The sequence below is a fragment of the Dermacentor variabilis genome, chromosome 3, assembly GCF_050947875.1.
Source record: "Dermacentor variabilis isolate Ectoservices chromosome 3, ASM5094787v1, whole genome shotgun sequence".
In the NCBI taxonomy this organism is placed as follows: Eukaryota; Metazoa; Arthropoda; class Arachnida; order Ixodida; family Ixodidae; genus Dermacentor; species Dermacentor variabilis.
The window spans coordinates 83821380-83837751 of NC_134570.1; the positions used below are offsets into that span (position 1 = coordinate 83821380).

The window sequence follows — 16372 nt, forward strand, 5'->3', positions numbered from 1 at the left end:
GAGGTAGCTTTGGATCAGGTTCAACAGATTGCCTCTGACACCCATACCAGCCAGATCACGAAGAATTCCAAAACGCCAGGCTGTGTCGTATGCCTTTTCCATGTCTAAAAATACCGCTAATAAAAACTGCTTGTGCACGAAGGCATCTCGGATATTCGCCTCCATGCGGACAAGGTGATCTGTCGTACATCTACCCTCCCTAAAACCACACTGCAAGAGGTCTAGTAGTGTGTTGCTTTCAAGATAATGAATTAGGCGTCTGTTTACCATTTTCTCAAAGAGTTTGCATAGGCAGCTTGTCAGGGCTATAGGCCTGTAGCTGCTGACCGAAGTTGGATCCTTGCCCTCTTTGAGAATAGGAATTACGACTGCTTGCTTCCAGGCAGATGGAATATAACTGGCGGAGAATATGGAATTATAAAGTGATAGCAGGCTTTTATGTGTTTCGGCGTGTAGGTATTCGATCATCTCATAAACTATTCGATCGCCCCCGGGAGCTGATTTATTTCAACAGTTCAGCGCAGCCTGAAATTCCACCATGTTAAATGGCCGGTTGTAAGGTTCACTTTTATTTCCTTTCAGATTCAGAGGCTGCCGTTCCGCTTGTCGCTGGTATCTTAGAAATGTATCTGAGTAATGTACTGAAACTCGAGATGAACTCGAGATGTACTGAAAATGTGCTCCTAGCGAATCAGCCTGGTCCTCAATAGTGTCTCCTTGGGTGTTTACCAAAGGTTGAGGATGAGTTTCGCGGCCTTTTATTCTGTTGACCCTATTCCAGGCTTTCCGCTCGTCTGTATATGAATTGATGCTACTAATGTATTTCTGCCAACTTTCCCGTTTGGCCCGGCGGCGTGTTCTTCTGCCTAGTGACTTTACTTTCTTGAAATTGATCAGATTCTCGGCAGTTGGAGATTCGCGAAGGTGACTCCACGCCTTATTTTGATTCTTACGAGCTTCTTTGCACTCCGCATTCCACCAGGGAACACGTCGTTTGAAGGGCGATCTACTTGATTCAGGGATGCATAGTGACGCCGCATCAACAATAAATGCTGTCAGATATGCCACGGCGTCATCAATAGAAAGTGCAGAGATGTCTTCCCAAGTCATGCGGGTGAGTTCTTTGTAACGCTTCCAGTCGGTTGACTCAATTTTCCAGTGGGAGACGCATGGAGAGCATTCATCACGTTTTGTTGATTTTATTACAATTGGAAAATGGTCGCTGCCATATGGATTTTTAAGCACGTTCCACTCTAGATACGGTACGAGTGTACCAGATGCAATACTTAAATCGATCGATGAAAATGTTTTGTTTGCCACGCTATAGAATGTAGGCTCTTTATTATTTAGTAAGCATGCACCTGTAGTTCATAGGGCTTTGGAATTCCGTTTTTAAAAGATGGTAGTTCGGGGGGATGTATAGCGAGGAAATTGTTACCAGTTTATCACACAGTATCGCACGGACTGCAACTGCCTCTAGGTGTGTTTTAAGCGGTAATTGCCGGCAAGCAACACCCTTATCTACAATTATTGCACCCGCCGTGGTTGCTCAGCGGCTATGGTGTTGGGCTGCTGAGCACGAGGTCGCGGGATTGAATCCCGGCCACGGCGGCCGCATTTCGATGGGGGCGAAATGCGAAAACACCCGTGTGCTTAGATTTATGGGCACGTTAAAGAACCCCAGGTCGTCAAAATTTCCGGAGTCCTCCACGACGGCGTGCCTCATAATCAGAAAGTGGTTTTCGCAACGTAAAACCCCAAATATTATTATTATTACAATTATTGCCACACCGCCAGACGAGGTAAGGGCGTCGTTGCGGTCTTTTCGGTAAATGGCATACTGTGGGAGAAAGTTCGTGTGTGAAGGATTAAGATTCGTTTCTTGGACACACAGCACCCTTGGATTGCACTTATTTAAGAGTTCCTTGATGTCGTCTAGGTTGTGGAGTAAACCCCTGACGTTCCATTGTATTATCTGTCTATCCATAATGTATGTGTTTTGTCCTGTGTGTCTAAGAAATATAGATTATATAAGCTCACGAGACCTTTTCAGGCCCCTTGATACGAGCTCTCTCTTTCTTCCCAGCGCGCTCGAGTGAGCTGCGCCGATTCTTGGGCGTCTGAGACGCCGGATTTGTGCTTGTATCCATCACCTGGTCTGAGGCGGTGGATACTGCCCATGGAGCAGGCACTTTCGCGGGAGTGGTGGGCCGATCTGCTCGAGCAGTGGCCCTGGGTACTACAGGCCCGGATGTCTGCTGGCCCTCATTTGCGGGCGACGGAACAGCGCTGGCTGTCCCAGTCAGGGGGGCGGATGGCGTGACCGCCGTCACTCTCCGAGTGACTTGGGCGGGCGCCGAATGATGTGGCGCCGCCCCCCGGCGCGCCACATCGGTGTAGGAAGGACTGTTCTGATTGTTGGAAAAGAAACACTTGCGTGCCTCTGGGAAAGTCAGATTTAGTTTCACTTTGAGTTCTATTATTTGTTTTTCCTTTTCCACGAAGGGCAGGATCTCGAGTAAGCAGGGTGGTCTCCTTCACAGTTGGCGCAGTGGGTTGCTGAACTGCAAACGTCAGAAGAGTGTTCGATGGAGCTACACTTGGCACAAGTCGCACGCCCTCTGCAGGTTTGTGACCCGTGCCCGAAACGCTGACACTTAAAACATCGACGCGGGTTTGGAATGTATGGTCTGACACGTAGCTTGCAGTAACCGGTCTCGATTGATTCAGGAAGAATGCTGGTTCCAAAAGTTATGATAATGTGCCTAGTTGGTATTTCTTTGTCCTCTCGTCTTATTTTAATCCTTTGCACCTTGACAACGTTCTGTTCCTGCCATCCTTCTAGTAATTCACTTTCACTAAGTTTGAGAAGGTCACCTTCCGAGATGACCTCGCGCACTGTATTCATCGTCCTGTGTGGGCCTACTGAGACGGGAATGTCCCCGAACGCTACAAGTTTCGAAAGTGTGTCGTACTGTGGCTTGTCGCGAACTTCGAGGAGCAGCTCTGGGCCGTCCGGATGGCCGAAGACGCCGCCAGAAAGCAAGGACTGGCCGCGCCGCCGTCTGAGGAAGGGGGGATTGGGGGTTAGTCTCCCGACCCCTGCCACCCCTGCACCCCATCAAGGACATAACAAAGTTTTATCTCTCTCGAGAAGAAGAAGAAGAAGAAGAAGATCACCGCTTCCCATCTTTGTTACTTTAAAACCTGGGCCTATTGCTTCTGTGAGGGATTTGGCTACAAGAAAAGGTGATATCATTCGGACTGTCTTAGTTTCGTGTTGACTGTGAACAACGTGGTATTTCGGAAATGACTGTTTTGGTTGCATAAAAAAGCTGAAAGGTTCATCGGTGCGCCCCCTCTTCAGGGAGCGATCAGGCAGTGCGGGAAAAGCGTTTGCCATACAAAGTTTGGAAATTCGGCGGCGATGGTGGCCACCCACCACCGAGCCCAACAAGGGGACGCTACAAGGTCGGGAAAATACCTGCAGACGCCAGCCATGCATCGCCGCTATAACCTAATATACGATACCCAAGGTTGGATAACTACACCAGGTTAACCCTCGCCACCTGGAAGTCTGGAAGTAATAAGAAGCGAAGAGAAGACAGGAAAGATTGAAAGTGAGAGAGAAAGACGAAGATTGAAGAGAAGGACAGGAAAAGGTGACTGCCGATTTCCTCCAGGTGGGTCAGCCTGGATGTGCCATCTATGTGAAGCCGAGGCCGAAGAGGCGTGTTGCCTCCGCCGGGGGGCCTTAAAGGTCCAAACACCCGGCATCGGCTCAACCTCCAGGATCCCCTTTTCCCCAGACACGGCTAAGCCGCGCCCGGCTACACGCGGGAGGGTCCAACCCTCGTGTGCTCGGGTACGTGGTGGCGCAACACACCAAACGCCTGCTGAAGCAGACGCCCCTGCGGGGGCTGTTCCAGATGTTAAACATAGCGTCCATCTCATACGTCTTCAGCCAGCTTTCGGGGCATTCGAATGTTGAACTGCAGAACGTCAGTGGCTCCCTGGGCTGCTGCTGCACGATCGGTGTTGGCAACACTGGGGCTGTGATTGTAGCGGCTGGCATGGCCGTGCACTTTGTCGTCTTCTCAGGTGAAATTCCGTGCTCCGGGCGTAGTCCTTGCAATCCGCCGTTAGCTCGCTGGCCTTTGGAGACGATGATGTTGTCTTTGTTGGTCTGGCTTCGCTCACGGCTTTTCGGAGCCGTTCTGTACAAGAAAGCACTGGCACCTCTACCAGATGCCACGCAGTAGAGACGGTGAAGAAAGCAGGCAAACTGGGAATGACGAAACTAGCGTTTTATTGGGCGATCTTGTGCTCTCAAAAACAGGCCACACTCAATGAACGATGATAGCGCCGAACACAATCGGTGATCGCCGAAAATATGATCAGCGGACCAAGCGCGTCAGCTTTAGTACACGAGTCATCGAACGTTCCAGAGCAATCGCTGGTGCCCGCGTGCGTTCCAGAAAGCTCCACACGATTTGCGTCGCGCATACATGCAACCGGATTGGACAAGGCTCGGCGACTATAGACAGCGGATAGAGCCATCGATAACATTCCAGAAACTTCCTGGACATGCAGGCGCGTCTGGCGCCAAGAGGTAACACTTGTTAAGCGGTGAAACGCACTCACCCGTAAAAGATAAACAACTTCACGTGTCAATAGCAGAACTGATAAAATCAAGCTGGCTGCATGATTATTTGTCACAGTCCTGTTTCAAAGAGAATGGCATTAAATTATCATCATCATCATCATTTCGTGCTATTTGTCACTAGATATGACGTGCGTGCCGCGTATCGTCGATACGTGCAAATTTTACATTGCAGTTGCGTTATGTGCCACCAAGTGTTCGGACATGCAGCAGTCGTATCCTGCATCTTGCTTAACCTGTTTAATTCAAGCAGGCTAGGGAACAATTTGTCTCCACCACGTTTTGATGGAGACGCCAATATAAAATCATCGACGTAATGAACAGCACCATATCGTGCCACGGGTCAAGAGATGTGACAGGTACGCCGCGTAGTATGGATAGCTGTGTTTGCTCTTCGCTGTACGTTATGACACCACCTCGCAAGATACGGACCACTGTGGAAGAAGCGATGACAGAGCTTCGCGCGCAGCTGCAAAGAGGCAGCGTCCGGCTCAGCAGACCGCTCTGCAGAGAGCAGCACCAGCTGCAGCTCGCCATCGACGCCTGGGCGGACAGTTCAAATCGCTGTCATCCTAACGTGCATGTCTCGAGTTTGAAATGGGTCATGACGTTCTTCAAAATAGAAGATATTGCCTAGTGCCCATTCTCCTAATTCTGCTTCTGTTATCATCCTTGACAGGCCTTCCCTGGCTTTCAGTATACGCGTTTCAGTACACGCGTAACCCCTTTCTCGTCAACTTAGGTCGTTGGTCGTCCAATGTCAAATGCATGGAGCATCAGGCTGTTGTGCTCAGGGAACCAGGTATGTGATGCTGGGTATAAATAATAATAATAATAATAATAATAATAATAATAATAATAATAATAATAATAATAATAATAATAATAATAATAATAATAATAATAATAATAATAATAATAATAAACCCCTTTGACATCAACTTAGGTCACTGTAGGTGACACAAGGTATGTGCTGCTCTTTGCTGAGCCTCTTTGACACTAACTTTGGTTAGTGGTTATGTGTCAATAGGAACTTGCCGCTCTTGTACGAGCCTGTATGATGCCGAATTCGGTAACGGGCTATTGGCCGCTTGATATAAGCTGTTATTCAATAAACGTACTTAAGTCAATTTTGGTTACTGAGTATGTGTCATTGCGTTTGTGCCGCCTTTCATATTTTTCATTGCATGAAACATATCAACAGTTCCATTCTAACCATCACATCGGACACTACCAGCAATAAATGGTGAATCATGAATAAAAAATTGATGAAACGACAATTGATAAATGCGAAGCATTCCTGTTTACCTTCAATCTATCTATCTATCTATCTATCTATCTATCTATCTATCTATCTATCTATCTATCTATCTATCTATCTATCTATCTATCTATCTATCTATCTATCTATCTATCTATCTATCTATCTATCTATCTATCTATCTATCTAGCCTCCTCCGTCTTGATGTGGCCGTGGCCGTTTCTACAACCGGGTATCTATGAAAATAGGCCTGGGGGACTTGACATATGCATGCATACATAACATAAATGATATGCATTAGCATAAATGACGTGACATAATTTAGATGAATGACATGCATGCAGGACCTGACATGCATGACATGACACTAGATAAATGTATTGACATGAGTGACATGCGTGTTATTAATTACACAACATGTCATGTGCGCTATGACATGAATCACATGACATGCATGCACATGTATGATATTTAATGACGTCACATACTTGTCATGCCACGTATGTCAACGCATAAAGGGTATGAATGACACGAGGCTTTCGTTGTTTTTTTAACTCACTATGGTATCTGGATATGAATAAGATGTGCGCACGATCCGACATGAATGATGTGATATAAATGTCATTACATGAATGACATATGACAACATATGCATTAGTGTGCCTTACAATGTCATTCTTATATTATGGACGCATCACTCGCCACTCATGTCCTTGTATATATCCACCTAGAGATATGATCCCTACGCCATCTACTTGTCATTTATGTCATTCATGACAATCACGCCATAAAATGCATGTCATGTCATTGATGTAATGCTTATCATGGCACTTTGTTTTTGTCATATACATCCTGACACACTGGTTATTAAAGAAGGAACCTGACGTGAGTGGCATGAATGTCATCACATGCACGTCACGACGTCAATATCCTAAATGAAATACCATGGCCTTATTTTAGTGCAAGACATGGCATGCAATCCTTTATATGAATGCTTCATGGATTCGCGTGTCATGTCCTAACATGCATGTCACAACATGACTGGCATGAATACCATGGGTGCAGATCATGGCATATGTCTGAATGTGAAGCCATGCTATGATTCCCGCGAATGCCACGACATGCATGACGAGAATGACGTACGTTATTCTCGCCATGCATATCATGTCATGGCTGTGTACGTTAACGAGAATGGCGTACGTCATTGTCGTCATACGTCCACCGAACGACATAGTTGCCGCGACAAGAACTTTTGCCCAGCCAGCGCACAAGCAGTTGTCTACTAACTCAAATCGATGGCTATATGCTCGTGTTCGTGAAGTCGTGATGATTGCTGCATCGTCATTCCAGCATCGTAATCCTACTCCCGCCTTCGATTCTCGAAGCCTACTTGTGCTTCAGCCACTGGCAAGCCTGAGAAGTCCTGGCATTTCGGCAGTAGAACACAGCACGGTGGTTACGTTCGTGCAAACCTCAATTCGGAAGCAAGTTGCCCACGAGTGTTGATTTCGGAACGGCGAACAGCAACGCGCTGACTACTCGTTCTTCACGCAGCTCGTAATAGACTTTCATCGCTTTTCTTGCCGTTACCAGGCCGCACAATGAAATAATGAGGCCTCTTCTTTCCTGCTGCCCGTTACTGTCCCCGTTAAAATGTGTCAATAAAAGTGCTCTCGACCGCACTCGAAAAACTGGACAATTGCACCTTCAAAGAAAAAAAAAGTTCTAGGACACTGCACCAGACGGGACTAGGCATTCAATGTCTTAAGGGCTTTGCTCAAGGTTTTAAGGGCTTGTGAATGTGCGACCGTCTTTGATTGTTGTAGGGCGTAGCATCGCGTAATGTTGCGAATTCTTTCTAAATTTTTTTTCTTCTTTCACCTTTTGTTTTCTTTACACCTTTCCCCACCACAGGGTAGCCAGCTAGTACTTACAATGGCTAACCTCCTTCTCTTTCCTCCCCTTTTTCCTCTCTCTCTCTCTCTCTCTCAATACAACGCTGTATCTAATTCAACTATGGCAGCGTAAACATGACTCGGCCAAGCCGACCAGCTTCACCACGCCACTGATCTGAATAGCTCTGACAAGACACGTAGTACGTGGGTTGTGCTACGGTTTCAGCACAAAGTGACCCCTTCGTGTGATACAAGTGACTCTACTTGCTGCCGTTCGTGAGTGTTTATGTTTCTGTGCTTCTTCCCCATCTTGCACCTCCATGTCGCTCCTTCACATGATTCGATCCTTTGTACAAATCATGGAATGTAGTTATCGTCGTCGTCGTCGTTCTGCGGCTGCCGTAAGACACCCGCACCCTCCCGTTATTTCTTGCTCAACGCGCGCGCGCCACGCACACAAATAATGGATTTACACAAGCACATTGGTCAACATGGTAACGCTTTGCGGAAACCTAATAATGCTGCTTAGCCAGTTGCCTGCACAATGCTTCGCATAATGTCATGAGTGGGATCTCTACAATATTTTACTTTCTCTGAGCTTAGTTTCCTTCGCTGTTCAAAATAAAAAGGACAAAATAACATAAATAGACTCACACGGGCGCCATATGCGCGCACATGTGTATGGCTTGCGCACTTGTGCATTATTATGTTTTGAATATTTTGTACTTGGTGCGAAAGTCCAGCGTATTAGAGAGAACGCTACAATATTAACGCATGAGTTCGGGGCACTACAAATCCAACCATATTGTATACCACTGATGTCTTTTTCTACGTTTGTTTCTGTGTCAACATAACATTTAGTACATTTGTATATATTTCTTGTTCTATAAAGGCTGTTGTTGTAACAATGATAGTGCATGAAACAAAAATTCTTTCTCAATACTTCGAAAAACTGTCTTTTTACAGTGCTAAGGAAAAGATATTCGACGTCACTTTAAGTCTAAATCAAGAATTTCAGTGGCGTTCGTAAGTGTAAACTTCAATTTAGGAATGCCAGCGCTAGTCTAGCAATCTATGAAAAACACGCGGTACAACTGTTGCATGGCTTGCGCCACATGCTTCGCTAGATGATGTATAGCTCCATGCTCTTTTCCCCATTGCGGTTGTTATTGTCGATTCTTATATCATTTAGAAATATAAACACATTCTGTCAGACGAAAACAGACTTCCAAGCAAATCTTGTTTTTCTCCCACCTGCTAGTTTATCATGTTTTTTGCCACCTGCAAAAAAACCTAGCGCTCAGATATATTCGTTTCTCCCTGAGGCACATGTTGACTTTTGTGCATGTATGAAAGTATTGACATTTGATCCATACGCACCATTCAAAACGTGGAGTACTGTATTTTATAGGAAATGATGACGCCATCAACCAAGACCACTTGCATTGCTTTATTTGCAGTCACTGTCATGCTCATGTGAGTACAATTGCTAAAAGTTACTTGTTTCGATTAACTAACTCCCAGATTTGCGGGAAAACACGTATGTGCCTAGAGGCGGTTTGTCGCATGAACAAAATTTTCTAACATATTGAGTACAGGTCTACTGATGATTGCTTTGCGCTCTCTGAATATAGACGGCTTCGTGAAACTTTAATTTGCTGCTAGTGATATTACTCTATGTGGGTAGCAAATACTGCATAAAAGTAGATTGATACAAATAACGCATGGCACTATTGCTATGCCAACAAATCTTGCAATGTGATTCTGACGCCATTGCACAGAATCTTCCAACCTCTCCGGAATCCTTGTGGCGACATGTATCAATGAATAACGTTCGCTAGTGCCTCCATTGGCTGTGAAAACAAAGTAGCAGATTCAATTGGGCAGTTGTTTTTAACATCTAAGAAATAGGGAGAAGCAAAAAGAGCGGCTTTAGTCCTGCGTTTCCCGCCACCTAATTATAGTTTTCCTGTGAGTTTTGCGGATAGTGGCTAAATAACTTGAACGAACAGCAAAGCACATTATGGGACATTATCTTGGGAGAGTATACGCAATGAAAAACATTTGTTTGATATACACAACGAAGGAATGGTACTACAATACTAGGGCAACGGCAGGTGGAATATCCTAAGCACAGCTTCGCGCTATTTTAACGAATAATGCGAGGAAATCGCGTTTCTCTAACAAAAGAACGCCATATTTTACCATGCCTTGAGAAATCCCATCCAAAAAAGAAACATTAACTCAGCGTGACTCCCCTTCTAATCAAAATGCGCTGTCATTATTACCACACATTAGAGGGCAATGTCGGGAACTTGGTTAGAACACTTAGAGGTCCTCGGAAGAGGTATCAACGTGAGTGCCGTACTCTTTCACAATGAAATTGGGCCTAACTGGGAAAGGCTAAAAGGAACGCGAGACAATCTATTTTAATGAGAGGCAATTGTATCGGCGTAACGAAGAGCACAGAAAATCACATGTAGAATGTTGCAGAAAAATTTGAAAATTCTTAGTATTGAGTATAAGGCCCAGCAACTCCGTCTCCAATCAGAGCAGTGCCAATTTATGAGCTATCAATGTGACTATGCTGTGCGCTCCAAGCAGCTTTGCACTAATCGTTCATGCTCTAACCGCAGTAAGAGAGCTGATTCTTCTTTCAGGAAAGCCTAAAGGCACGACAGATCAATTATTTTCTGCATTATCTTGAAAACAGCTTCCTTAATTGTGAATCATGTAAGGGAAACATCGAAATTTGCGCCACATAGTTCGTTCAAAAACATTGGGTTTAAGACACAGGATAATATTCACAGGATTTAAGCATCCCAATAACGTCAATACAGCACTATAAATGTTTGTTTTTACAATGACGCCCACTACCAACAAACTGTGGCGATGTCGAGACATTACAGCTGATATTATTCTGAAATGTTACCGCTGCCTATTTGAATATATCTTTGTTTTCTAGGCGTGTGGTCAGCACTACGACATGTACCGGAAAGGTGAGATATGCGGAACATTTATTATTATTATTTCTGTTCGGCAGGGATCCCTGCTGAATCAATATGGCATTGTTGCTATAAATATTTATGCATAATGTTATACAACGTGAGTGAACGCATAGTTTTAGATATGCAGGGTATTTCACGAATTGCGACGAAGTAATACATATAGACTGGTATACCCTAATTAAAATATACGAACAGCTTATTGTTTCTAGTCGTATCTGGCCAGAGCATTTGTCACCATGTTGTGTCTTCAGCGACGTCAGTTTATAGTACCACCCTATAGACCAACATGCGATTTCCCTTATTTTTCGTTCTTTACGAGCGCGACTGTTTCACTAACCTTAATTATATATCGTCCTGACACAACGGAGGGCACTCCCTTGCTCCATCCTGCTGTACACGTGAAACAGTGGCGAAAGCTCTCATGCACAGATACTTTGGAAGACCAGCAGCGCTAGAAGCAGCATCGAGATGCTTGTGGCGATCTTGCACCTCGTTCTCCCGACTCGCTCCTCTTTAGGTCTTCACTGCCAGCCTTAGTCGTTTCCAGATACGAGGGGCGATAACGAGGCGTAAACCTAACGTCTCCTCTGAACCCACTGGTGGAATCCCGTGAGTCTGCTTCGCATAAGGGCCTTTGAGGGCGCGGAATTGTGTATGTTCAGAGACTGAAGCCTTTCCTTGGTCTACGTCTGCTATAGTTATCATAGATCGCAGGCATAGCGCTCGGGAAGAATAGTTACGCAGGAGAAGAACCAGCAGTATGCATTGCGTCAAGGAAGAAGACGAATACGAGTTGGTCAAGGCATTATAGAAACGAGGACGATCAGACCGGGATGAATCCGAGAAGGCCGATTGTTTAGAAGGCCTCTTGAAGCTTCGTTGACCTGCAGTGGTGTTTTGGCTGAGATTCGGATGATTTTAGGTGTCTTGCTAACCATACTTTTGACCCTGATTCATTGCCATTCTTTGCATCAGCCGTCTTGGGCTGATGTTGACCGATTCTCCTGGCCAGGCGCGATGCGCTTGGTCAGCATCCCAGCCACGTAATGAATTGCCTCCAGATTTATTTTTTCGCAGTGGCATCAGCACCATTCCTCTTCCGCTTGTGCCAAATCAAAGGCAGTTTCATCAAGCCCGTGAACACACAATCTGTCCAGAAGGAACTTAAGATCGTGTACAACCTCTTCCAGACCATCACTGATGTGCGATTCCTCGGAGGGGAGGTATAGTGGGTTGGTCACTGCGCCATACCTATGTTGAAGACCTACTGAAATGAACTCATTCGCTTCCACCCCGTTGAGTACTTTCATTGCTCCTCAGCTTGCGTGCACCAAGGGTATTGCACGAGTAGTATACTCCCGCTTAAATCCAACTGAATCCCTGTAGAAAGAGAAAGAGACAGAAGAAAGGGAAAAGGCAGGGAGGTTAACCAGATCGGAAGAGCCGGTTTGCTACCCTACGATAGGGGGAGAGGTGAGGGTGAGGTCAAGTGATAGCAAAGTAGAGATAAAAGGAAGGAGCATAGACATACAATTACAGTCGGTCACTTTCACTGCATATTGTCACCGCGCAGCACAGTAGCACTCGCAGCACTACAGACATCTGTTCAAGCTGCAGCCGCTTGTCCAATTCTGTTGCCCGTAAAAACTGCAACAGTACCGTCGTCGCCCTACGCTGCGATGACCCGTAATATCGGCATTCTAAAATAAGTTCCTCGCTTAGAGGTCTTTGGCCAAAGCACGCTCTCGCGATTGGGAGCGATTGTCTTTGTAAACTGTAACGAGGATAGTCACAGAGAAGGTGTTGAAGAGTCTCCTCGCTACACGGTCATCCCACGCAGCGTCTGCCCATCCGATTCGCAATGCAAAATACTAAGTGAAGGCCACTCATAGCAATATTCGACAAGGCACGGTAGCTTCGCGATGGCAGATTCCAGTTGGAATGCAAAGGCGTAGAGAGGAGTATAAGTTGTGCAGCCAGTTGTTTCGAAAACTTGCTGCGTTCCACAAAGAGAACGTGATACTACGGGTGAGCATTCGAAGTATTTTAGCGACATCCGTCCTTGATAACGGTATCAGCCCTCTTCGTCGCCTTGAAGAGCCGACTGCACAGCGTTATCGGCATGCTCGTTCCCTATGACGTCGAAGCGACTTGGAAGCCACAGAAATGTCACGTGGTGTCCTTTCGCAGTCAAGGTAGGGATTAATTCTCTAAACTCGAATACCAGTTGTTCGTGTGCCCCACGCCGCAGGGCTTCAGCAAAAACTGCAGTGTTGCCTTCGAATCGCCGAATACTGACCATCTTCGAGGTTGTTGTTGGCTGACGAGACCAAGTGCAGTGCGAAGAGCTGCAAATTCCGCAGCCGTCATTACCGTTGGGGTATACGTCCTGAAACTCTTGGTAGTGGCTTTCGCTGGGAAAACCACGGCTCCAGAGGAACGCGAAACCCTGAACAAGTATTCCGCAGCAGGCGTCACCACTATTTACCGTTGCAATTGGCTGGTTAATGACGAGAGTTTCCCGAACGCTATTGTGCTGAGGTAACACGATTCAAAACCAAACGTCGGACTTTCTTTTGTCTCTGAGTATGTGGCAAAGTGTATTAGATGTACTTGCCGCTCTTAACCGACCCTCTTTCACATCAATGCGGGTTACTGTAGATGCGGGACTGGGTATCTACGATAAAACACTGCGACACCGACTTAGAGTACTAGGTATGCGCCACTCAATCTGTTTCGTTGCTTAATGATTGTCTTTAATGCCAACATGGATAACTGGGTATGTGCCAATTGATGTATGCAGCTATTAATAGAACGTCTTTGACGCCAACTTCGGTAACTACGAATGTGCCATTGGGATTGTGTTGCGCTAAAGCGCAAAAAGATCCCTTAAATTTCACTGATGCTTAGCGGAATCGGTCGCACGTCAAATGGGTTCCTCAAGTACAGCCAGCCGACGAATTAACATGGTTTTTCGAAAACCCACTGGTTATGTGCCGATTTTCATCGAACGCCTTTGACGCCAACCCTCTTGCCAGGCCTCTCAGACCAACAATTCAGTGAGATGCGCCATGAATACACTGTGTGCCGCTCTTCAAGAAAGCTTGCGCGAACTTTGGTCATTGAGTATGTGCCACTGAGTGTGCGGCAAGTGAGGGAACAATTGTCAGCGTTCACAGCCACCGGCAAACCATGCTTCTTGTCTCGGAGGTCACGCACAGACATCTCGGCAATGGTACTAGGCGAAGCGTGTCCACGAAGAAGCGCGAGAGAGAAGCCGGTTGCCACATCACACGTTTCTCAGTGTTCGGACGCAGCGGTGTCCGATGCACTTCGGAGGCCACATGCAGGCTTGGCGGTGGAGGCGCAAGATGGCGCCAAGTGTCCTTAAGGAAGTGTGAAAGAGGAGCCACGCTGTAATGCACGCCTTTTACATAACTGGCTTCCACGCTGAGAATATATTGTGTTACTGTACTGATTTCATCGAAATGCTGCCACCATGGACTCGATTCGCAGCAAGAGGCTGCTGGATCGAATGCTAGCCACTGTGGGCGCATTTCGATGGGGACGAAAATCTAAAAACACCCGTGTGCTTGGATTTAGGTGCACGTTCAAAAAATCCCAGGTGGTCGAAATTTCCGGAGTTCCCCATTATGGCATGCCTTATAATCCTATTGCGGATCTTCCACGTATATCGTAATAATTTTTTCATGCGTTCCTAACGCATTACCATCGACATTCATCATGGTATGAGTTCTGCCGCCATTTTTCGCAACTTCGTGTGTGCCACTGTTCAATGAACTTATTTAATGCAAGCTCGGCGTACTGGGTATGTGTCATTTCGTGTGTACCACGCTTCAAAGAATCTGATGCCAAATTGGACCACTAAATAAGCGCCAATAGCATGTACCGTTTTTCAATGTATATCTTACAAACAAAGTCGGGTGACTAGGAATAAGCGAGTATGTATCTTCCGCTCTTCTGTGAAGCTACTTGGCGTGAACTTGGGTAACTCAATGTCACTTAATATTTACCCCTCTTCATTGGCAGAAAGGTCAATTTAACTGTATATATATAGAGGGAAACACTTGTTTGAATTTTGTCTGCTGAAGCGTTGCGCGCAGGCTTCTCAACAGTGCCGCTGAATGACGCAGTGTGTCCAATGGGAAGCGCCAGACAGGCTCCCGGCTCTATAGAGATCCCAAACATGCCGCGTCTATGTGGTAGTTGCATGGTGTGGCGCTACGTTGCTTCCATTACCGGTCGCAATAACCTCGACATTCATCGACAGATGGGTTCTGCCGAATTTTTCAAGTGATGCTTGTACAAGGTAGCCTGCGCCTGCGATGTGACGTTAACATACCAACTGCTTTCAGAGCTTCGCAAATGAAGTGATTTCTATATAAAATAAAAAACAAACAATAGACCTGTTGAACGGAGAATCCTGTTGCGCCACCGCACTACTGACGTGATTCTCCCCACCAATAGGAGCCCTGTGTATAGGTAACGTGAGAGGAATGAGTGTTTCTCGCGTCAGAACACTATCGGAGCTGCGATGGGTCAGCCGCGCGCCATGCTTTCGGCCGAAGAACAGGCGGCGTTGAGGAACTCGCTCGCGAAAGGGCTCGTCGTCGACGCGCCGACATCGCCTTGAGGGAGCGCGAAGCCGAGGCATTACGACAGTGAAGATCCGCGAATCCTGAGCGGAGGGAGAGCCAAACCGGCGCAAAACATCAACGAAGAGGTGCGAATTCCAAGCTGAGGGAACGTGAAGCAGAAGGACGTCGACAACGCCGTCTCGGAGTCTACTCCGAAAACAACAACAGTGAGAAGCATCGGCAACGCAAGCGCTAACTTTTCCGGTGCAACGGTCACATTTAATTGCGAGTTTCTCGACCAGTACTTCGGGGCCAGCTGCCATTTGTTTGATTGGTTGTTGTTTGATCACAACGCGGTTGTCGTCAGTGGAATTCGTTCTAATTAACAATGACGAAACGCATTCGACGTTTTAAACGAGCATTACCCCAACCGTGACTGCAGCCACTTTAAAGCTCCGCTTGCGCCCCTCTTCACAGAAGTGGAAGGGCAGTCAATTTTTTATTAATTTCCTGGCCGTCTACGTTACGACATAGGGCGAGAACTTCCTGGATATACGTCCAAAATCAGAACGGTGCTGACAGATGGAATAGCACACTTTGGTATAAAGGTTATAAACAGGAATAAGGTGCCTCAGAAAGACTTGCCAAGATTTCGATAGGAGGACCTATCTTCGTCAAAGGTGGCCTCGTCATCCTCGGCTTGTTAGTTTTAACGGGTTAGTAGAGTGACGTCACCTGCGTTTGTTGTCGGTGGCGGCTGGTTGTAAAGGGAGAGACTGCAAAGAAAACTAGCGCTGTCACCTGACTGTTTGTAAGCGTGGTTCCTAAGACGAGGGGACAAGAGCGGGAGAGAGGGAAGGCGGGTATCTTAAAAAGAAGAAAAGATAGATCCAAGAGGAAAAGAAACAAGAAAAAGAAAACTAAGTGCATAGGAGGGTGTTGGGGGA

The 16372-nt window shown here is 46.3% G+C and overlaps 1 protein-coding gene across 1 annotated transcript in view; it reads left to right on the forward strand.

Moving 5' to 3' along the window:
• The window catches only part of LOC142575987 (uncharacterized), a 195090-nt gene that overhangs the window by 49553 nt on the left and 129165 nt on the right, over positions 1–16372 (forward strand). The window contains exons 4-5 of the mRNA XM_075685854.1: positions 9231–9295; positions 10785–10818. Coding sequence (XP_075541969.1) covers positions 9231–9295; positions 10785–10818 — 99 coding nt within the window. The remainder of the gene's footprint in view (positions 1–9230; positions 9296–10784; positions 10819–16372) is intronic.